Raw genomic sequence first — 23,634 nt, forward strand, 5'->3', positions numbered from 1 at the left:
GGAGGGAGGAATCTGGAGCAGAAGAGGAAGATGTGTCTTCTTTTCCTTTTTTTTTTTTTTTTGTTCCCACACTATCGATGCTAAGGAAAAGCACGCCCACAGTTTTGCATGACTGGACCCTGAAATGAATTAGAATCTGCTGGGATGGCAGGAATTCTAACAAGAGTGACAATCCAATTCAGACTCTTCTCACTACTTAAGGGTATACAATTTTCTATGAGGATAAAATTGTAGAAAATCGTGTCCAAGTTATCAGTGAAGTCATAATATGCATTAACTTTTTTTTTTTAAAGATTAAAGATGAGAGGGAAATGAGAAGAGCTCAAGGTAGCTACAAATAAACACTTATTTCTCTCTATATCTACTTAAGACGCTCAAATGTTAGACCCTCACACTGCGTCCGATTCACTCAAATAGGCACGTTATGATTAGTTACGTTTGGGTTGTTAATTTAAAACAATGTTTATTTCTACTTTACAGTACAACGGAACCTCATGTTACTGCTGTTTATTCCCTTACAACTCAAGTTAAACACGCAGACTACCTTTATTCCACGTGTAAGTTCAGTTATTCATGATGGCACTCAGGCAGCCAGAAAATGGATTCTAAATCCATGTTTCTTCTGAGGAGGAAAGTCCATTTAGTTTATTACTCCTGTGAGCAGTTATTTGTGTTAAAGGACAGGTGCATGGAGCTAAAAAAGAAAATTAAAGATAGCATTTCTCATCTCACGCTCCCTGCACTATTGAAAGCTATAATTTTTAAGTCATGAAGTCTGAGTCCTTTCAAGAGCTCGGAGAAATCTGAGCCCTTTTCAATTTTATGTTTGTGGGAAAATAGACACATATTTTCTAAGATTTTAAATATATGGATTTGATGAGTAAACATGAACAAGAGACCCTGGTACTTTATCAGGCTTGAGTTTCAGCCAAAAGTGGCTGGTACATCCTTTAGAAATTATCCATTATCATCAAAGTATCCATTTGATAGTTTACCTTTCCAAAAAATCCACTGCTGGTTTCTTCCTTTCAAAGGAACACTAAGCTTTCTGACATGAAGCATTCTTTATATAGAAAACATCATTAGTGAACTCCTGGTGAGGAGCCATATGCCCCATATGTGGAATTTTCCATTTTATTCCCCATTTACTGGTAGGAAGTTCAGGTTTAATATTCTGAGGTACAACAATCCCTTTCATTAAAAGAGTAATGGACAAGGAGTACATGGCTCCATGATGGTAGTTAACTTTGAGTTTCTGTTTAGAAACTTATTTACGCCTCTATTTCTTCACATGGAAAACAGGCAGATAATAAAGAATAACAAGTAATTGGTCACTAGCCCAAGCTTCTGAGCATATTTTTCTCCTAAAAGTGAATGACACAACCCATCCAAGTCCCCAGCCCACAGGTAACCATGGCTATCGGTTGGGTGTACTTATGCTCCCAGCATTTTTTCTATGCAGTTATTTACCTATAGAAATGAGTATCATCTTCTATTTTTCTCTTTTAATACATAAAATACCACATGTGAATGTGCTTCTATAACTTCTTCTTCATATGTGATTATCTCATGTTTTTAAACTGATGCATGGAATTCCAACACGTGAACATACTTGAATATATTTAGCAATTCCCCTTCTTATGGATGTTAAGATTGCTTCTGACACTTTGCCTCTTACCAACCAAACAAAATATAGTTCAATAAACATCCTGGTAAATGCCTCCATGTGCAGTTGTGGAAAAGTTATTTTCTGGCATAGATAATGAAAATGTAACTGCTGTGTCATGAAGAATTAACACTTTAAATTCAATAGCTATTGTTGGTTTGCCTTCTAAGGTGATGACCCTACTTTCCTCTCCCTCAAGCCACATTTGATCGTACGTTACCTCCCTTGTTCATTTGTCAAAATCCTTACTCCTCATGTACAATCTCAGAAGTCACCTGCTCATGAAATCCATCTAGATGTCTGTGATGGGCTCCAACTGTTCCCTCCTCAGATTAACCTGAGCATTCTGTCATTTTGTTTTTCTCTTAATATCACTTTCAGATTCTCTCCCTTCATGTAGGGGTGAGTACCTGTCATATCAGCTCTACTTGATTGTAAAGTTTCGAGGGCAGTGAATGGTTTAGTCACCTTCAGCAGTGGACATGGTGCTTGTTATGTTAGGCAATATATATGAAATATAGGTAATGTATTTCCTAACAAATACAACATATCCAGAAATGTTTAACTTCTGATTTTTTGAGGACTTGCATATCCAACTACATAATAATAATCATGTTTTATATAGAACACCAAATCTAAAAGGTTTAAAGAATTGAAAGCAAACTTCGCTTTGGGAGGCTTATAGTCTAACCAAACCTGAAGAATGGCAACTTAGAATATGATTTTATTTCTGACCGATCAACTTTAGTCCTTCTTCTTCCTTGTTATAAGAGAGCTTAAAGCGTTTAGCTAAAAACGTCGTATGAAAACATCTCCTCTCAGATCACAGGTATTTTTTAATTACCTTGAGGTGCTGCCTGCAGTGTCTGACCTAGAAAAGGCTCACTAGAAGCACATCCGGCAGATGTACAAGCTGTAAGTGTGAAGCTGTAGTTGGTGTACGGCTGGAGACCTAGAAAGAGCAAATGAGAAATAAAGTTCATCTTGAGAGGATTATTTATTATCAACTAAACACCGGAAGTAACATGCCGAGCTGTAGATGTGATATCCAAAAATTTTAGGAGCAGAAAACAACCCTTTCATGAAGATATGAACTTCATAAGCGGGGCAGTATTAATAGAAATTTCATCTGTCATTGATAATACATTTTCAACCTTAGAAGATAGCTTAAAATTCATGTAATTCACGCACCCATCCTTCTTTTCATTCCCCCGCACAAGATGTCACTGAAGAGGCTGTCCCGCCCAGGCCACCGGAGCACCTCGTCTCCTAAAGAGCCCGCTCCATCTCCAAGAACTCTAGACCTGTTTTGTTTGAAAGTCCTTCGTTATATTGTGGAGAACTCTATCACTTCCACCTCTGGGGACATATAGAACAAATCTAATTTCTTTTCCACATGACACTTCTCCAAATATTTGTAGACAGTTAGCAAATCCCCGCCGAGCCTTCTCTTCTCCAGGCTAACCAACCCACTTTCACCAACTGCTTCTTAAATGAATAGGGTTGGAAAAAAGAAGAATGACAGAGTCAGTGTTCTGTAGCCCCGAGCCACATTCGGCTAATAGTAACACCAACTAACACCCACCTTTCCCAACTTTGCGCTTCTTCACCATATGTGCCCACATTTGTCCTCTCACACTTCTGCAGCTTTTGGGGGGTATGTTGGTTTTGTCTTTACACATAGATTAAACATAATTCCATAGGAGGACAGTGCTGATTGTTTTTTATTCAGAATATAATGCAGCGCAGTAACTGCTCAATAAGCTCTCAGGGGGAAAAAATGACAACCGTTTACAATAGAAGGTCTAGGTTATTAGATTTCACTCCCTGGCTGGTGACCTTGGGCAAGCTACTTAGCTTCTCTTTGCCTTGATCTACTGATCTGTACAATGGGGACCGATAGCATCTACCTTCTAAGGCCATAGACAAGACGGAGTGGGTTACTTAGAACGATATTTTAGCAGAAGCAAGTTTAAGACTCAGCGGCATTTAACAAGAAGTATATTGAGGCTCGCATTTGTCGCCTGCATTCTTGGGAAAACTCAAACAATGCCAAAGCTTTTTTTTTTTTTTTTTTTTTTTTTAACAGGACTTGGCCTACATGTCAAATAATTGGGCTCGGTTATAACGTGAACCCAGCGATTACTATACTAACTCTCCATGACTTTTGAACTCCATTTCCACGTATTTTGTTCTTTTGATGGGGTGACTCTGACTCCGGACATTCGCATGTCACTCCGTCACTTTACACACATCTCTGCTAAAATGCTCCATCTTTAAAGACTTTGAGCACTCTATCTACACATTACACCAGCACTTTTTTATCCTCTCAGATTACTTTTCTTCCCCCCTCGCTTCCAGCATCATTTGATGTTTTATTCTGCATCTGTTTATTTACACTTTGTTCCCCCCACTGTGATGCAAGCTCTAAAAGAACAAGAACTTTGGCCTGCCCTCCACTGTATGCATCGAAGAGTGACAGCCACAGAGCAGGTGCTTGCGGAAGGACAGAAGACAATTAATCAAGCGGATCCCTGAGAAGTGGAGCCGTGGTCTGGGTTCTCGCTGACGCGGCCACGTCCGCAGCTGGAATGGCTCCCGCACTCAGCGTCAAAGCCCTTTCTTTGCATTTTCCTTATCGGTTTAATGAAAAGATGCAGATACTTATTTGATTGTAATCTTCCATTTGGTTGCTATGGAGGATTTACACGATTTTGATATTTACCTGATTTACAGATGAGGAATACGATGAAAGATCTAAGCCATACCCAAGCCATGTGTGTTTGATAAAAGCTTATGGGAAAATGCTGAAGATTATAAAATACGGAGCTCAAAGGAAATGGAAGGAAACATCCAGGAATGAAGGTCAGAGCCTGCAGCTGGCTAATTTAACTCAGCCCGACGGCGCCCCATTTACTGCCACTGCCCCCAAAGGGGGCCGTGACCCTTGTAATACCATTTTATCTAACTATCTTACTTTCTCACTTAGAATGTAAGCAGTTTGAGAGTAAGAATGGGATCTTGAGGGTTTTTGTAAAAATCATTTTTCCCCAATAATGCCTACTTGAGGCATTTAATGTTTGTTAAGTAGTGTTTAAAGATGATCAAGCCCACCAAAGTACCCCATAAGGGTGTCAGGGCTGTGAACCAGCCCAAGTGTGATTTGACAAGACAGGTCCTTCCCCATAATTCCATCCTCATCTCTGTCCATAGCGCCTCTTCACTGAGATTTTCCTGTAGCTGCAGAAAACCATTAAATAACAACAAAAATTAATACAATTTGTGAACAAAGTATTTTCTAGGGTTTTTTGTTTGTTTTTTTCTGAATGTCAGACTTAAGTAAGGCTGGTAAAAATGAAGCAATGTTTGATTTTTCTCTGGAATATCCTGACTAAAAAAGAAAAAGCTTCGATTCTCTTTCTCATTTTGTCTTCCATCTGGTCTGATTTCAGACAGGCGCTGACTTTGGAAGAATATTTTAAGACAGGTCTTGGGGAGAGAAGAAAACCTGCCATCGCAGAAGTGTGTTAAAGTTGAATAGAAGATTGAGGGTATTTGCAACGAGGATAGCAGCTCAAAAGAAAATTCACGTATATAAAAAGAGAAATTATTTTTTCTTTACAAAAACCTTTCCGAAGTGAATTCAGTGGCATCCTTTTCGTACACAGCCCAGAACACCAGAGGACATCCTTAGAGAAGGTGCGGCCATGGAGCAGCGAGCCCTTGGGGATTTCTGATACACTGAGGAAGATATGCCAAAGAAATCTGCGCAGGTGTTTAAGCTGGATTGGGTGGGCTGGCCTCACAGAGGACAGGGCCAGGGCGGGTGGAGGAAGGTATATATCTCTTAAAGCTACTGGAGCAGCAGAATGAAGGGACGGATGTAGAACTGAGCCTTGACTAGACGGCACAGGTCAGCAGGTCGGGGAAGCTCAAAGACATCAGATGAGAGTGGGAGGCGTGAGACCTAGGTGGAGGGAAGGGATGACCGAGTTAGTGTGATTTGCAGGTAGTCTGTCCTCAGGAGCTGTTTCTGCCTCCGAAAGGCCAATGGGAAGGGCCAAAGGAAGCAAAAGGCAGGAATGCGCATGTTCGTTTCAGCTGGCATTTGCTGGCTCGAGTCGTGCAACTCCACATCCGCTATATTTACTTTCTTGAGTCTATTCATACTTTTATAACCAAACTTCCCCCCCGCCACCCCCCCACCTCCTCCGGGAGAAACCAGTCTGTTGGCCACTATCGGGCTTTGTGCTTTGTTTAGATTTGACTTCACCTGAATTGAGGAGTGTGCATTTGATTCTGGCTTAGACACTAAAATGAACTGTCAGATGGAGAAATCAAGAAAATAATCCCATTTATAGCTGCATCACACAGAATGAAATACTTAGAAACAAATTTAACCAAGGAGGTAAAAGACTCATTTACTAAAAACTATAAGATATTAATGAAAGGAACTGAAGACACAAATAAATAAAAAAGATATTTCGTGCCTGCGGAGTGGAAGAATTAATACTGTTAAAATGTCCATATAACCAAAAGCCAGCTATGATTCAATGCGATCCCCATCAAAATTCTAATGACCTTTTTCATAGAAGTAGAACAAAAAATTCTAAAATGTATGTGAAGCCACAAAAGATTCTAAATCGCCAAAACAATTTGAGAAATAAGACCAAAGCTGGAGGCATCACACACCCAGATTTCAAACGATATTGCAAAGTTTAAGCATTCAAAGCACTATGGTACTGACATAAAAACGAACACAGAGATCAATTTAACAGAATAGAGAGCTCGGAAATATATAATTAATCGCGAATGTATATTAATTGGGCGCACATATATGGTCATTTAATTTAAGACAAAGAGGCCAAAAATACACAATGAGAAAAGGACGGTCTCTTCGATAAATGATGATGGCAAAGTCAGATGGTCACATGCAAAAGAATGAAACTGGGTACTACCTTTCACTAGACACAAAAAGCGACTTAAAATGGATAAGTGACTTGAACATAAGATCCGAAACCAAAAATTTCTAGAAGAAAACACAGGCAATAAGCTTCTTGACATCAGTCTTGGACATGATTTCTTAGATCTGCCTCCAAAAGCAGAAATAAATAAACAGGATGTCATCACACTAAAAGACTATGCACAGCAAACAAAACCCTCAATAAAATGAAAAGGCACTCTAATAAACAGAAGATATTTGCTAAGTATATACTTAATAAGGTGTTAATATCTAAAGTATATGAATAAAGAACTCATGCAAGTCAATAAGAAAAACAGTGCAATTCAATGAAAAGATGGTCAGAAGATCTGAATAAACATTTATCCAAAGAGGACACACAGATGTCTATCAGCACATGAAAAGGTGTTCGACACCACTAGTCATCAGAGAAATACAAATTAAAATCACAGTGACATATCGCCTCATATCAGTTGAAATGGCCATTATTAAAAAACAAATAAACAAACAAAAAACAAAAAATAACAATTGCTGGTGAGGATGTGAATAAAAGAGAACCCTTGCATACAGCTGGCGGCGATGTACATTGGTGCAGCCACTGTAGAAAACTGCATAGAGGTTTCTCAAAAAAGTAAAATTAGAACCACTACATGATCCATCAATTCTACTTCTACTTCTTAAGAAAATAAAAACACTAATTCAGAAAGGTACACATACCCCTGTATTCATTGCAGCAGTACTTACAATAGCCAAAATGTGTAAACAACCTACATGTCCATCAGTGAGCGTACGGGTAAGGATGTGGGGCATACATACAATGGACTGTTATTTGGACATAAAAAGGAATGAAATTTTGCCATGTGACAACACAGACAGACCTTGAGGGTATTTCGCTAAGAGGAATAAGTCAGACAAACACAAATAGCATATGATTTCACTTACATGTGGAACCTAAGAAACAAAATAAATGAATAAACGAAACAAAACTCATGGATACAGAAAACAGATTGGTGGTTGCCAGAGGGGTGGATGGGGGAGGGCAAAATGGCTGAAAGGGTCAAGAAGAACAAACTTCTAGTTATAAAATAAGTCATGGGAATGTAATGTCCATCATACGGTGACTAGAGTCAATAATATTGTACATCTGAAAGATGCTAAGAGAGTAAATTTTCAAAGTTTTCACGACAAGAAAAAAATTTTAACTTTGTATGGGGACAGATGGTAACTAGACTTATTGTGGTGATCACTTAGCAAGGTATACAAATATCAAATTATGTTGCACACACGAAACTAAGTCGTTACATGCTAATGATACCTCAACAATAAAAGCAACTCAGAGGTTTTCTCTTTGTTGACTTTTACCCTTTCACAGTACTCTATATGTTAATTAAATATTTTGTACAAGAAAAGCAGTTATTTTCAAGAAGTTGGCTAGTTGATTACATAAACAACATTTTAGCTAGAGTTTACTGAATATTTACTATTTGGGGACCTTCTGTGGATTTCCTGTGCATTAACACAATGGAGGCCCTCACTAACCCATGAGCTACTTCTGTTCTTCGCTGGTTTTACAGATAAGGGAGCCAAGGCCTGGAGAGAGTTGGAAGAACTCGCCTATGACCACAGAGATGAGAGAGGGTGAGGCCTGGAAGGATCTGAAGGACTGGGCTGAGCAATTAGGTCAGGCTTCTGAGCCTTAGAAGGAAAATGCTGACCTAGTGTAAACTTCCAGTAATATGAAAAACCCAAGTGGGAATGCATATCTAAGTGGTTCCCTACGGGCTACTACCACAATCTACACATCGGTGCTGCACAGCTGTCATGAGAGGAGGCTGACGTTAGGCTGTTTGGGTTCAAATACTGACCTATCTAGCAACTATGACCACAGGCAAGTCGTCTGACCATCAGGTGCCTCGGTTTCCCTATCCGTAAACTGTGGGCATGGTAGCGTAGACATGCTTAGCTAGGCTACAGACTCGCCTGAGGAAAGGCAATATTAGAACCCCCGGTTTTCTACATTCTATTTTCTGGGCCTTGTATTTTTCATGCTTTAGGGGAGCAGATTACTAATAGGCTGATTCGAATACTCTGTTAAAAAGGCATCGACTGCCATTAGGCATAGATGATTTACATGAACTGCATGACCTTTCATATATATGACTCTGTAAAACTCAATAAAATCAACACATTTCAACTGGAATTTGCTGTCATTTTAAGTAAGTCTCTACTGGTAGTCCTTAAAATGAGATATATGTGAAATATGAGAAACAGGCAATGAAAAGGGCACATCAATTGAAAAGTACTCATGAATTGATCAGGATGAGAAGAAGGAAATAAAGAGATGTCTCAAAGGAACCGTTCTGACTGTAACTTAATCCTGGAGTCTGAGAGGAGGAGGAGAAATGAAAACATCATTCAAGTGCTCGGCATCGAATTTAAAAAGTGGGAAATCACAGCTGTAGAACAGAGAAAGGCAAATGCATGGAGACAAGCTAAGTATTTAATGCTTCAGCACAGGAGCGATTACTGTGTCTGCAAATGACCTGAATTCCCCTATAGGGAATCATGTTCTTTTTTAAAGGGGAGAGGCGTACTGTAATCAAACTTATTATAATTACACCTTTAAGTCACCTTACTTTCAAGAGTAAATGTGTGTTAAAAAGAAACCACAAAAAGTCTGTCTATGGATTATAAAAATGTGATTTGGAAGACAAGACTTACGCCGATGGAAGTGACGTTTGACATCCTCCATAAAGGAGAGCTCGTTTCTAATTCTGAATCTCCAGATAGTCAGGAAAAGGCAGTTTGTTCACTATAATTTATGACAGTGCTACCAAATAGTCCTAAAGAATATGTGATCCCACAAGTTCCTCAATCAGGTGGTTGGCGATTAGCTCACATGCTGACAGATCTGGGTTAAGCTAAAAACGGTCTTGTTATGTCAGCAAGTATGGCACGAGCTGTGGAGAAGTCACCTGCCCAGGCACCCGTTCACCCAACTTGCATGTTTGGCCCAGCCTACCTGACTCACACACACGTGCTACTGGGAAGCATTTCGCTTGCCCTCATCCGCCTTGGACCTCACTAACTGCTACCCCTCCGAGCATCTCTGCTCACGGAGAGTCCCACGAAATTCCAACATCCACTGGCAGCCTTGGCTGCAATGGGTAGAACCACATCAGAATTTGAAATTTTAGATCAATCTATGTGAAAATCTGCGTGTTCAAAACTGTCACACAAGACATCCAGGTGCACTTAAATTATAAATTCGTTTTACAAAATGTGAGAAGAATTTCAGGAGCTCACAGGCTACCGTCTCTTCTTGATAGCTCTGTCCACCACGGCCTCAGCCGCTCGGCACCCCACTTGGTCGAGCCGGCGTTTTTTATCAGCAGTGAGTAGCCACTGACGCTGTCCACTTCTTACACCAATACTTTGAAGAATGAGTTTGGCTGCTGTCTCCTATGAACTGGACATCCAAACAGCAAAGCGCAGGGGCTCTTGCACTGTAAATGCCTATGAAATACTGTCCTCCCTTTCACTTGTGCAAGCTTATTTGAATAATTCTATATTTAGGATATTTTACATATAGAATACATAAACTACTGCATAATTACACATATATATCTTAATTCCGTAACTTATATAACATCGTAGGTCATAGCTTAGGCGTCCTTCTCTAATATCTTAGTGATCAGATTCATCCTGAGAAGCTTTCCTAGGTGAGTTGCTTCTTCAGTAGAGTCTCTTTCTAAATATAGGTCAATATTAAGCCTGCTATTAAGACGTCCAAGGAAAGACCCTTGCTTCTCAGTTTTGTAGCTCTGTTTTAATAATTTTTCCTTTCCGAGTCTGGTGTTGTCCCAGACTGAAGCTGCTTTTTACCTACATTTTTAGGCACGGTTTTCTTTTCTAGAATCAAAATGTGGCATTGGGTGGCACCAAAGTCTGCTGTTGCTCAAACTCTGGACAAGGATACACATGCCAGGAAGAACTGGACTCACGTAGAACTGTTGGCGCGAAACGGAAGCAGTGATTGCCCAGGCAAACGCCTTGGGATAGCTGAGATTTCAGGGGGCAATACTTTTTTCTTTAAGTATTAGTGCCCAGGCAGCTGTTGACTATAACTTGTTGGCCATGATACTGTATCCATAAGAACGTTTAAAGGACGTAAGAAACAGTGGTTGATGTTTTCTTTTTGTTTGTTTGTTTGTTTTTGCATGGAGTCAGGCACAAAGTTTTCCTAGGAAAAATAAAGATCAAATGAATTGCCACAGCTATTTTCACAGGTCTGTTTGGTGGTCAGTAGTCAGGGAGCAGACTGGGGAAACACAGGCCAGAGACTCCAAACTAACTACAGAAGAAACTCCTGGAAGCGTCTGAGGACGTGACTGTCACCTCAGTTTTCTTTCTGTGTGTGCCAACTGCAGAAATACACTGCCCATCAATCCGGACCAGCAGAGATCAGAGCTGGCCTCACAGGCATGGGACCTGTGTTGTCACCCGAGGTCTCGTGTTCAGAAGGACCCCACACTTGATTCGATCCTCTGTTTTCAGTCTAGAAATTCTTCGTGGCGTTTTTGAACAAAGGGGCCCCACATTTTCGTTTTTCACTGGGCCCTGCACATTACGTAGCCCATCCTGCCTGAAATTTAGATGCGTCTGACAGTGTGGCTTCCATATTCCATCGAAAGGGAATGTAGTCATTTAGATACTAGTTTACTAGTCATTCGACAAATATTTTTGAACACTTAATCTGTGTTAAGTACCGTGATAGGTACCTGTCACGGTATCGGCGATAAGATGGCTAACAGGAAGCTATTGTCTCCGGCCTCAGGAAGCTTTCCCTAGTAGTTGAGAAACAGAGACAAGAGGAAAAGATAGCGTGACAAAGTCTAACAAATGCCGAGACAGCAGAATGTAGGCTGCGACAGGAGAGTTACCTAAATGTAAAACTCCTTCACGCATTTCTACGTTTTGTGATATCGGTGGTTAAATACGTTCTCTTTTTTCCCAAAAGTAATGGGGAGGCCGTGTTAGTCCCTTAAGAGCACATCGTTAGGGGTTATGTCATTTTAGCACCGGAGGTTCTCATGAGCTTCGAAGAGGATGGATTCAGAAGGCGAAGGATCCTTTCCTGGCTAACGTAATGCTGGCGGGCCTCCTCTTTAAAGTGAAATGCAACGATGAGCAACTTTTAATGAATGGTTTTGAAAACATTTCCCCCAGAGTTGAGAGACACGTGAAGCCCTTAACATATCTGCTGTAAGGAGGACATGATTAAATTCATTGTGTTCTCAGTGGCCCTAATTATTCAGTTAATCCCCTTCCCCTCTCCTCTACCCCGGTGCTGAAATCGGGAGGCCCACGTAGTCGAGCGGCGGTGACCCGGAGTGAAACGATGCCGTAACCGACATCCCGATTGTTCTGCGCGGGCTGGTGGCCACGTTTCGTAATGCGTGATATGAAACGGTCTTTTATTGACGAGCTGCCATGCGCTGTTTGCATTAGCGAATGCGAGAAGGCAGTGGCCGCTGCCCCCTCGTCCCCACGGTATTCGGCTCAGGGAGAGAGCAGCAAGCGCTTCGGTGTGCTTAGAGCATTGATAACGCCTCTAAATAATTAACTGAGGACTTCCTGTCTTCAATTACTTAATGCTTTTTTTTTTTTAACATCTTGAGAGGATTATAAGCAATTTATGGATTTCGCGTGATGAGTGCATCCGCCACTATTCCCACAAAGCATTTACGGGATCGTGTTTCTAAAGCTTTGAGGTAATTAAAAATAAGCACAGAGACAATGGGGCTGAGGCGAGGTGCGCACGTCCCCGCCTGTCATTTCTTGGGACCCAGATTTCCAGGCTCCGGGATGACGATGCTACAGCTTTATTAGTGAGCCGCAGTTACTTAGGGAACGCCGGCGCTTTGGAAATGATGAGAAAATCAAACCATTTATCCCCTGAGGTTCGGGCAGCTCTTCGATCAAACATCTGAGATGAAATGTGAAATACATTTGATTATTTTAGCTCACTCCGTGAACTCAATAAAACAGTCGTTCACATCATAATTGACTTCTGTACTGAATTTGGTCAGTCAGTCTACCATGGAACAGGATTTTCCCTGGCAGGTACAATGTGCTCACACTACATATATCTCAGGGTTTAGATTATCTAATACCTCGCACCGTTCCTGTCCCATTGGGGTGGCATGTGGGACGCTCTGTACTCGGTCAGGTTTTGCTGAATGGGGGTTCTTTTCTCGTTCAAAAAAGAAATTTCTCTTGAGGTCTGTATTGCCAAGGGAAGTACTCTGTCAATCTATCTAAAACAGTCCAGAGAGATGGATCGCATGGGTTCTAAAGTCTTCTTTCCACTTTATAATGTTGTAAAACGTCAAAAAACTTCAGTATTTATTCTACTAAAAAAGAATTCTGGCATTAAGTTGTGTGAACGAAATTCTCTCTGGCTGTGAAAATAACCATTAAACTTACAATGAAAAGAAGAACTTGCAGGGTGAAGAGTTTTTTTTAAAAAAAAAATACTTGCAATTATTTTATAATTAATGAGGCCATCCATCCTGTTGGTTTGAACCTTACAATTGAATTGGGTCTGTTGGCACAGAAACGCTGGTTTCTAAAACATGAGACCCAGTATAGCCGGCAGTAGTTCAAAGGCCAAAGACAACTAAGTAGACAGATGCTGTAGGAAATGTCTTCATCTTGTATATCAGTTTCTTGGGAAACAGTCACTGGCACAAAGTCTTAATGTGCCTTGACTTGGCTTTCGAAGCTCTGTAATTAATGCTCCGTTGTCCACTTGAAGGCATTCTTTACATTCCCCCATCGCGTCCTGTACAGAGTTCTGATGTAGTATCAGTGGCACTGTATTTGCAGTTATTCCTAAACTTGTCACCGTTCTCTGTTACTGAGGGTTTCTTAAGAGCAGCAAATATTTTTAATTACTTTGGAGTGCTTAGTATGCTATTTAGAACATGGTGAGCGGGTAATATTTTTTTTTTTTGCGGGAGAAGGAGAATGAAACAGTATTTGTTGTTTCTTATAGACAGAGGTAGTGAAAGCCTCTGGCACTCTGAGTCTTTCTCGCGTGAATATCAAAAAACATCCCTCACTTATCTTATAGGGACATGATGAGAATCAAATGTGTCAAATTGCAAATAGATCTTTAAAATTACAAAGTGCCAGATAAATGTAAGGTTTTATTATGTGAAACAATGCTATTCCAATTACTTGTGATGATTTTCATGTTAAGTGACATAAGAAATTAAGGGACACGACTGATCATCTGAATTGATGAAAGCTTTTCCCATCTCCTTTATCACTGATTTACCTCAGGATCTTCAGGTAAGGAATGCAATGTGCTAGTCCACAAATATTTACGAAGCACCTCCTGCAGACTCATGGCACTTTAGAAAGACAGGACATTCTGTCAATGAACGCTTGCTGCATGTCAGTAAATTGTGGAGTTAAGAGCAAATCATGATGAATTTATGTTCCCACCTGTGTCTTACAGCCTGTGCCTCCCCTAAGGGAGAATCAGGCACACTCTCCCAGGCCTGTCTGCACGTCTATGTGACATCCGCTGTCTCTACTATCAATGGCCCCTGCAAGGTGTGGGGTCCAAAAGGAAACCCTTCACGCGGGGCCTTGGAGCAAGGCTGCTGGTAACGGGGAGAAAGTAAAACTTTGCAGACACTGCTCTGTGGTCTCCGAATCTAAACTTACACCTGTTTAGAATGATTCATTAGATAGAAATAATGAACTAGGTTACTGAATATCTCAAGTTTTTTCTTTTTTTTTTCTTTTCTTTAAAGCAGGACAAAGTTCCTGCGTGCCCTGTGGGTTTGTGTTGAGGACTGACTAGGCAGTACATGGAGAGTACTTCGGACAGTAGTTGGCACATAGTAAGTCCACTTACTGTCTCAAACATTTACTTAGCACCTACTGGCACGTCAAGGATTATTCTAGGTGCTAGAGGCGCAGTATTGAAGCAGGTAGAGCAGGTCTCTGCTCTCCTGAGGCTTACATTCATTCCAGTGCAGGGAGACAGAAGAAGGCAAATAGACAATAAGGGCAAAGGTTATCAGACAGTAAACAAAACAGGTGATAAGAGAAGGTATGCTAGACCAGGTGAGTCAGAAAACGCTTCCCTCCTTTTGCGAAACGACAGCCAAGCTAGAACATGTCAACTGTTACTCTAATCACTACTAGTAATTATCTAACACTATACTACTATATTGTACTATTATTATACTACTAAAGCTAACTATAATGAAGTAATGCAATTACTATTAATTAATGTTAATAATGAGTTGTCACAACCAGTCAACTGTCGACTATTCTGCGTATTGATTACCTCTTTGGTAGATAAATGTTAGCCTCTAGCTGATTTTCCTCTGCCTTCCAGTACATTCTTGGCTATCCTAGTCCCATTATCTATGACTACTATATCCTTGGGGAATGAAAACGTTATCTTACTGTTTGTCTGGGGAAAAAAAAAAAAAAGTTAATACTGATGCAAAAACCCTACACATAATGCATATCGAAGCCAAATATAAATTATTTCTGAAGCGATCTGCTGTTGAGGCTTCTTGCTGCCAGTGTGGGCTCTTCTATCGGCGTGGATAAGCAGGTTCTGACCATATGTCAAGAGAACACGTCCTTTCGAAGTGACCTCATACATCAAACACACACCCCTGGGATACTTGGCCCCCCTAAGCACAATGACAGACTCTTCTGCTAGGTCTTTTTTTTTTTTTTTACCTGTGACCGTATGCTGTCTCCTGTTAGTGGTGTCGGTGTAGATGAGACCTGTCCCGACCCGCCGGAGCTGGTACTCCTTAACGATGCCGTTCGGTTTCCCAGGGACATCCCAGCTCAAACGCAGAGCCTCGGCACTGAGTGCTGTGACTCTTGCTGGCAGGATGCTCTGCGGAACCCCTTGGGTCGTGGCTGCAACTACCTGCAGACGCGGGAATTAGACGGCAATTTACTGTTAATAGTGCACTAGGTATTCTGATCAATGAGAATGTCACTTTTGTTTTAGAACGTTATTGTCTGGCCTGGCGTACCATTAGCAGGGGCTTGGAGAAGCAGTCCCCTTTTTTTTGATTCTTTCCCTCCCATCCTATTTAAACAATAAAATCTGACCTTGAATACATTGCATAAGTCTCAGGCGACCATTTATCACAACAGGTTCAACGACAATTTTGAAGGCAGAGGGCGGCCCTCAGTTTAAACAAGTAAAATCTGGCTGGCAGACTGTCTTCCTGGAGAACTCTTGATAACTCTCTTCCATATGGCCCATCAGTGTTTTGCATTTTAACAGCCTGATTTTGTACATTTTAAGCACCAGTAAATATGGAGCAAAACCCACATCTGAACTTGCCTGCATATAATATGCTTTGAACAGTATAAATGGCCAGGCTTTTTCTCCTCTTCCTATGATACCCAGGATGACTATACGCACCAATGTTTTAGAAAAAGAATCAAGAGAGGAAAAAAAAAAAAGATAAATCAACCAGTTATTGGTTCGCCATTGTCAAAATATAACTTTCGACGAAAATGGGCGGCATTTATTTGTTTGTTTGTTTGTTTGTTTGTTTCTTCCACAGACTTCACATTTTACCCAACTGCTTGGCATCTGGTAAGCACGATCCGTGTCACGGAATTTTTCTAGATCACTCGAGCCATACTTTTTTGCCTGGGCCTCTCAGCCGCCATCTGTGTCGGGGGCGACGCGCTCAGAGAAGTTTCTGGGGGCCGCTGAGCGCAAAGCCGCACACGGTCTGAGTGTCGGGTGGCCCTCTCACTGCACGAGAACCTGACTCTCTTCTCAACTTTTCTCTGCACGCCAAGAGCGGAGCCATCGTGCGGGAGCCTGTTTCCTCCTGGGTTTCCTCAGACGAGCGTGGCTTCTGTGAAATGGCTTTTTTTAAAAAAAATGCTCCCCCTAAATCGTCTGATCGTTTCTTCCCGGTCCCCTCTGGGAGGTTCTCTTCCTTCATTCGCAGTGTTCTCCAACGCTCTTCATCTGCCTAGATGGCCACATCCACGCGCCTGGCTCCGGCTCCCCTTGTACAACCTTCCGGCAAACGTCGGTCACTTCTTCACCCGGCTTCTGACGTGACATTCCACTTAAAACGCCAAAGAATGTTTTCTCCCGCCACTCCGCCACGTGCTCCTTCTCTTAAGCATATGTATTTGAAAGCTTTTAAAATCGCGACCTTATTCGTTACATTTATTTAACTAACCTCGTCTTCTTTGGTGTTTTAATTTGTTTGCACCATGGCCCTGTGATCCACACACCGCTCCAGCCAGGCACCTTGAAAATACCGAAGACCCTTTCCTTTCCTTCCTCTGCTCACAGCACCCCGCGAGGTCCCATCGATTTTGCCCCCCGATATCTGTCATATCTTCCTGCTAGTCTCCATTCTGACCCCGGTTGCCTGAATTCGGGTCTTGATTACTTCTCGCCAAGGTTGCTGCAGAAGCCTTGAAAGCGCATTATTTTCCATGCCAGGCTCTTCTGTCCTTTTCTCTGTTATTATTTTATTTTATTTTATTTTTTATTTTTTTAAGAGCAGGCACTCTTTTATTGAAATGGCATTGAAATAGAAACCCTTTTAAACTGAGTGCTGGCTTGGGAATTATTACAGATTTATAGAAGAGCATCTAAACATAGCTGGTGGTGGAAAAGTGTGACAACGAGAATACACCAGTTCGTTTTTTTTTTTCTTTTTTTTTTTTTAATTAATAAAACACTGACGTTTGGACCACTGTTCCTTCCAGTGCTTTCTTTCGGACATAAGCACTAGTTTGCAGTCGCAATGCCACGTGAGCACCCTGCTTATTAACACCATGCTGAGGGGAACATTGTATTCTGTCCCTGGAAAAATCGCTCACAACCTGGACACCCATACGGTCCTCGCACAGGGTCGCTCTGCCCACGGGTCCCGCCGACGCCCCTCACCTTGCTGCTGGCGGCGCAGCCGGCGACCGTGCAAGCTTTCAGCTGGTAGGAATATTCCTGGAATGGCTGGATTTCCGTCGTATCAGAGAAGGTCAACGATGTCCCCCTAAAGCATTCGATTCCATTTCGGAGAAGAATGTAGTAAATGATAGGACCTGAGAAAAGACAGAGAAACGCCTGTATTTGAGTGGTTTATCATTTTAACTCTTTGCAAACAACTTATATGGCTTAGAGTTCGGAAGAAATGGGATGGTAGAGCATTATTTAATTTTAATTTGCTCTCATAATCCTACGCTCACGCCATGCTTAATTATACTCACTCTTATGAAGGAGGTGGATTCTTGACGTAGCTGATCAAAGAGTCGTTTATGTTTATTTTCCCTCACTAGCAAGCAAATTTCCTTGCAACATTAAAACTATTTGCTTGTTTATTGACGGAAGCTCAAATAAATGCTGAGACTCAAGAAAACAGAATTTTTGGCTCAAAATTTCTGAAGGTTGTTTGGCAAAACAAATAATTAGTTGGCACATACCTAAGGTTCACTTTATCGGGGAATACTTTTTTAGGAGCTAGACACGGGCCCGACAGATGGAGATGCCACTCACTTGGATGTCTTTGTGGATGTACTGGACTATGTCATTTCTTTGTTAAAAGTCGCTTAGCACCTACCATTCGATTGTATAGGTTTCTTCCAGTTTAAGACGATTCCGTCTTCAGGATTGTCCATTTTGATCCACCTCGGGGGGCTCACTCCTTGAGGCACGTCTTCTCTCGTGCTGGCTCTAACTGCTTTGCTGAATGCCCGCCCATAGCTATTCCACGGGGAAATCCTATATTCATACGTGGTGTCGGGCTCCAGGTCCACATCTAGACAGGCAGATAGATATTGGACAGTAAGAATTGTTTTTAACTTAATTTTTAACCCCCATATTGAAAATGAATATAAAAACCTTTAAATATTATAAAGAAATGCTTAACCCTCTAATTTTGTCACATGTAAGTAAAACTGTAATGCCTTGATTTCTCTAATCATAAAATATATATATATTTATATAAAATCATAAAATATATATATTTATATATATTTATATATATATAAATTTATATATATATATTTATATATATATATTTTATACATTTAATAGGTGCAGAGATTTTACAGAATAGAATTTGCTTTTCCTGACCAGAGAAGTGTGGACAAATTAAAGGAACAATTCAAAAATAAAAATCTTAGACTAAAGTACATCAGATGTTAATGCTTCACAAGTTCACACTCCCTTTACTTCTGTATGAGGCACATTTGCCGGCATTCTTTTATAGTTCCACTATTATAAAATTTACCAATTATTAGTGTTGATGTTACTTTATTAAATTATTGCATGAGTTATAATAGAGTTGTTATGAGAGCGGGAACTTGAAACTTAGAATTGTCATCATGGTTAGTGAGTATAAATGATTGCACACTCTGTATTACACGGTGCTTTCCTCTTCCAGCAAGATGGAATTGAGACGACAAGCAAAAACCGCCAACTGAATTCAAACAACAAAACCAAGTGCTGTGCTCTCTGGACTGGCGAACATTTTAGTAGCTAATCGTCCACATGATTCAATGGTGTCCCAAAAGTCTTAGTTCAGTTTTAAGCTTTAATAATTTCAGAAATCCAAACACCACAATTTTACAATAAAGGAAAACAAACACGTCACTTGAAAGTTTAACTCTTGAAATCTATTTTCCACATATGTAATTTGGTGGATGCTGACTACATGTGTGTCTTTGTGTGGTGGTTTCTCAATGACTCATTCTCAGATGAAGGGTCAGGAGTAGAAGGCCCTGCTTTTTGCCCACCTGGCCAACCTGTCTTTGTTTCTACATGGATTAATTCTCGGTCCACCCACTTGGGTTATTCGACCACATTCTTCTTACATGTATCTCCTTACAGTCAACCCTGCTCCCTATCTACTTTATAGAATTAGTATAAACATAAAATGTAAAAAGTTATATGGCAGAACTTCATAAAATGTAACTGCTATACAAATGTAAGGGATTGTCTTCAGTCTCTATTTTTCTCTACTAAGAAGGCATCTGCCCCTTGCCACCTGTGATGACTACCCCAGAGTTCCCAGGGTTTTCTTCTGTTCTGGTCAGAGACCTCCTGGCTAGACTACATTTCCAAGTTATCTTTGCAGCTTCCCGAGGTCGCATAACTCAGATGTCAACAGAAGGGGCAGAAGTGATAAGGGCAACTTGGCATCACTCTCTAAAGAAGAAATCACTCGCCTCTCGCTGCCGAGCCCGTCGCCTTCTCATGGGCCAGGACTAGGATGCCCGGTGCCGGCGTCACCCGGAGCGCGATGAGCCACCGCGTGGCAGGGATCTGGATCCCTGACCGCGGCGGGGCTGAGACACCCTCCTGGTGATTTATCAGAAGGCAGCGACATCTAGTCTCTCCTGAAGGGGGCTACACATGTGTTTCAAAAGCCCTTCTAAATCTCGATCTTGATTACCAAGGGCAGAGGAAAGCAGTAAACACTCTCAGATGGAAACCCAGCAACTTAAAAACACACACACACACACGCTTATACTGTGCTAACTCCAAAAATGAGGTAAACAACATGCCCTATTCATACAACTGTTTCCATCTAATAGAAGAGATAGGACAAGTGTGCAAATGCGTATGACACGTGGTAGAAGTGAACACCACGACCACGGCCACGGGAGCGCCGACAGACGGGGCTGGACTGAGAAGCCTGCACTGAGGACAAGAGTCGTGACTGAGGCCTCGGATATGACGACGGCGAAGTACATTTTGGGTGGAAGGAGCAGCCTGAGGTTAGGTTGGGAGCGACACGAAAGGGGCCCGTGCCAGGTGGGGTCTTCTACATCTGCCGCTCTTAGAGACGGCTCGATCGGGACCCGATGTCTCGCCAAGGCAAGTTCCCGGTGCAGACCTGACCCTACATCTCCTCTTTGTGGGTAAATTAAGGTAAGGTTGGCAGAACACTGGAACTTAATGTTTTAAAAAATTCACTATTTTTCCCTTCCTTCCTTCCTTCACGCTCTCTCATCCCTGTATCCTGCTCTATTTTTTCTTTTGTTGCATTCCTGAGGTTTATCATTATTGGTTAAGAATAGAGCAATTTCTTTGTTTAGCTTGCTTGTAGATGTCACTTAAATGCATTCTAGTTGACTCTAGGTGATAGATGATAAGTGTGCACAGGTACGCGTTTAATTTTTCAAAAACAAACATAAAATTCTGTAGGGATTTAAGTAAATAGATGAATGATAAAAATTTAACAGATGGCAAAACTATTCTGAGGTTGATCCTACACTTTATGGTGTTTTTCACTCATTTTGGCTAGCCTGAGAACAGTTATTTTGGACTGATTCTGTAGGGCCACGATGGGGCTTGGCGATGAATACTTCCCTTAACCACGGAGGTCATCGTTACCAAGACGGAGGTCACACCGGGGAAGCGCCAGGACGCAGGCGCACAGTCTCTGGCCCTAGACCCAAGATCAGGACGGGGAAACTGACTTTACACTGACAGCAGTTTACCTTCTCTTCGGAATAATGCTTCTCGATCTTACTCAGGAAGAGAGGTTTCTTCCTCTTTTCTGCTTGCAAATAGAGCGACATTCATTCATTCCATTTCTTGAAAGCCTGCGTTCGAATTTTTGAGACAGAAGCCTGGGTCCACTAAAAACGAACTGGATTATACCAGAAAAGGGCACGCGACTTATTTTTTGTTCTTTCTTTTCTATAGTTATGTTCAAAAGCATACTTCCTTTTTTAAAGTTAAAATTAAAAACAGACCATCAATTTTGAACAAATCCTGATTATGCCTTTAATTACATTGTCACTAGCTGACCCGTAAGTGTGATGGAATTAACTGAGCTTAAGGAGGGAGAGGATGTCGGAGTAAAATCAATCTGCATTTCAACGGCTTTTCATTACCCTCGACTCAGCCCTGGGCAGGTGGCAGACCTTCTGTTACCTGTGAAGGAGAATGTGTTCACACCTCCGGTGTGAACGGTCTCTTCCGCAGAGGGGCATCTTCCTTCCGCTGGTGGCTTCTCTGTGGAGTGGTTAGAGCCTCTGATCACAGTGCAAACATGGCTGGTGAAGTTGAAGTCGCACCTGCCGCAGTGGGCTGTGGCCTCCATGGATGCTGGGCAGACGGCCCTGCACTCTGCGGGTCCCTGAGTCAGGAGGGACGGGGGGGGGGGGGAGAAGGAGAAGAGGGCTTTTCAATTTCATCTAGGCGTATGTGGGGCAGGTTTTTACAACGCTCAAGTGACATTTACTTCCACCAAGTTCATGCATGAATATCTCAAAGTTCGTAAAAAGAAATGAAGGCAGTTTAATTCTAGCAAGAGCACTTACTTTGAAATGATACAGATTTGGATTCAAAACCCAGTTTTACGAGTTCCTAGTTCCGTGACCTTGAGCAAGTCACTTATACTTCCAAAGCCTCAGCTTCTTCGGCAAGAAAATGGAAATTCAGCACACAGACGTGTTGTATGAACCAAATGAGATTAAGACCCGTAAATGCCTTAGATCCACTATAAATAATAACAGTAGTCATTCTTTTATCATTGTTACCTTGACACTTTCCTAATGGAGTTTTAGAGAAAGCAAAGATTGTAATATTTGAGGGTCTTCGCTGGATGTGCTGTTGGAAAGTTGGACTTGTAAACAGCATTCCTCATTCAAATGAGAAAATCTCAGTAGTTCATAAACTGTCACTATTATTAGCATTACTTATATTTGGAAACCTTTGATTTTTTTTTTTAAATAATTCTGGGTAAGTACTATTAAGTTCTAATCTCAGAAAGTACTTCATCATCTCAAACGACAGGGACATAAACTCGGCGATATTCTTAGAATTCAGAGCTCTACTTCCCCTTCCTTTAGATGGGTAGCATCAGGTATTTAAAATCATTTTTGCTATTTAAAATTGATGTACATTCAGCCTCTCTCTTGCTTTAAATAAGTTAAATTATTCTCTCAAAGGTAGAACAGTCAAAATAAAGCTGCTTCAGAAAAATAGAGTAGGACTCCCTTTTTAATTTGACGAACGCCTGAATTTATCTCCGATTCCTCTTAGAGCTCAAGCCATAACACTGAAGGAAGACAGAAAGTTGAAGGCGACCATAAGGGAACACGTGTGCACAGGATGGCTGGGAGGTTTTGGGAGCTGGGGAGCAGACGGCTGTGGCAGAAACAAAGCCCTGTGCCCGGCGAGGTCCACTTTTGCCTCTTCTCCCTGGGGACAGCAGACTTTCGAGCCCGGCTGCACTGTAAGGAGGCACTTGAGTAGAAATGCGTGTGACTGGAGCACAGAGTGGTCCACGCACACGTGGTCGTCCACTCTCTCCCGCTTTCTGTGGTGACCTGAGGGCCACGCGGGAAGCTCCACAAGATGGAGAGGCTCAGCTTCCTGGGACGCTGCGGGAGGATGGGGGACAGCCTAACTCACACTGGATCGTAGTATGGAAAACAAAAACTTTTTAATTAATTCTGTTGAGTCCTTCCCTACGTGAGACCACTTGTGTTTATCTCAGTGGTGTGTCCTGGCTAAAATAGAAATTAGCGCTTGTGGAAGTTAGGAACTGTCTTAATGACAAAAGCCTAAAGCAAGCAGCGCTGACTTAGTGGTTAGGTGGACGTGGCAAAGAAAGGCACCGAGGAGGTCGGGAAGGTGGGAGCTCTGCGGTGCCACGGCCGGATATCTGGGGAGCCTGCACCCTGTCGGAGTGAGCCGAGTGCCACTGAGCTCATGGCTCTAGGGGGAGAGGTCAGAAGCTGCAACATCAGTTGTATCTGTGTGTTGACTCTGGCTGCATCTGGCAGAGTATCACACGACGAGATAAACTTAGGGAAGAACTGGTAAAATTAAAATGAATGGAGCGGGCCCACTGGAAGTGGGAAGTCAGGTGCCAGAGAGAGAAAACGGACTAAAAGCCCGCATGCTGCACAGTGAGGACCCCGGCCCAGCCGGGCATCGATCCCAGCCCGA

The 23,634-nt window shown here is 41.8% G+C and overlaps 1 protein-coding gene across 1 annotated transcript in view; it reads right to left on the reverse strand.

Moving 5' to 3' along the window:
* Positions 1-23,634, reverse strand: part of USH2A (usherin) — a 526,768-nt gene that overhangs the window by 87,016 nt on the left and 416,118 nt on the right. The window contains exons 51-55 of the mRNA XM_036235436.1: positions 21,610-21,814; positions 18,284-18,481; positions 17,614-17,768; positions 15,405-15,603; positions 2,511-2,618 (exon numbers count right to left, since the gene is read on the reverse strand). Of these exons, the coding sequence (XP_036091329.1) occupies positions 2,511-2,618; positions 15,405-15,603; positions 17,614-17,768; positions 18,284-18,481; positions 21,610-21,814 (865 nt within the window). The remainder of the gene's footprint in view (positions 1-2,510; positions 2,619-15,404; positions 15,604-17,613; positions 17,769-18,283; positions 18,482-21,609; positions 21,815-23,634) is intronic.

This window comes from Rousettus aegyptiacus, unplaced genomic scaffold (genome assembly GCF_014176215.1).
Source record: "Rousettus aegyptiacus isolate mRouAeg1 unplaced genomic scaffold, mRouAeg1.p scaffold_m13_p_18, whole genome shotgun sequence".
In the NCBI taxonomy this organism is placed as follows: domain Eukaryota; kingdom Metazoa; phylum Chordata; class Mammalia; order Chiroptera; family Pteropodidae; genus Rousettus; species Rousettus aegyptiacus.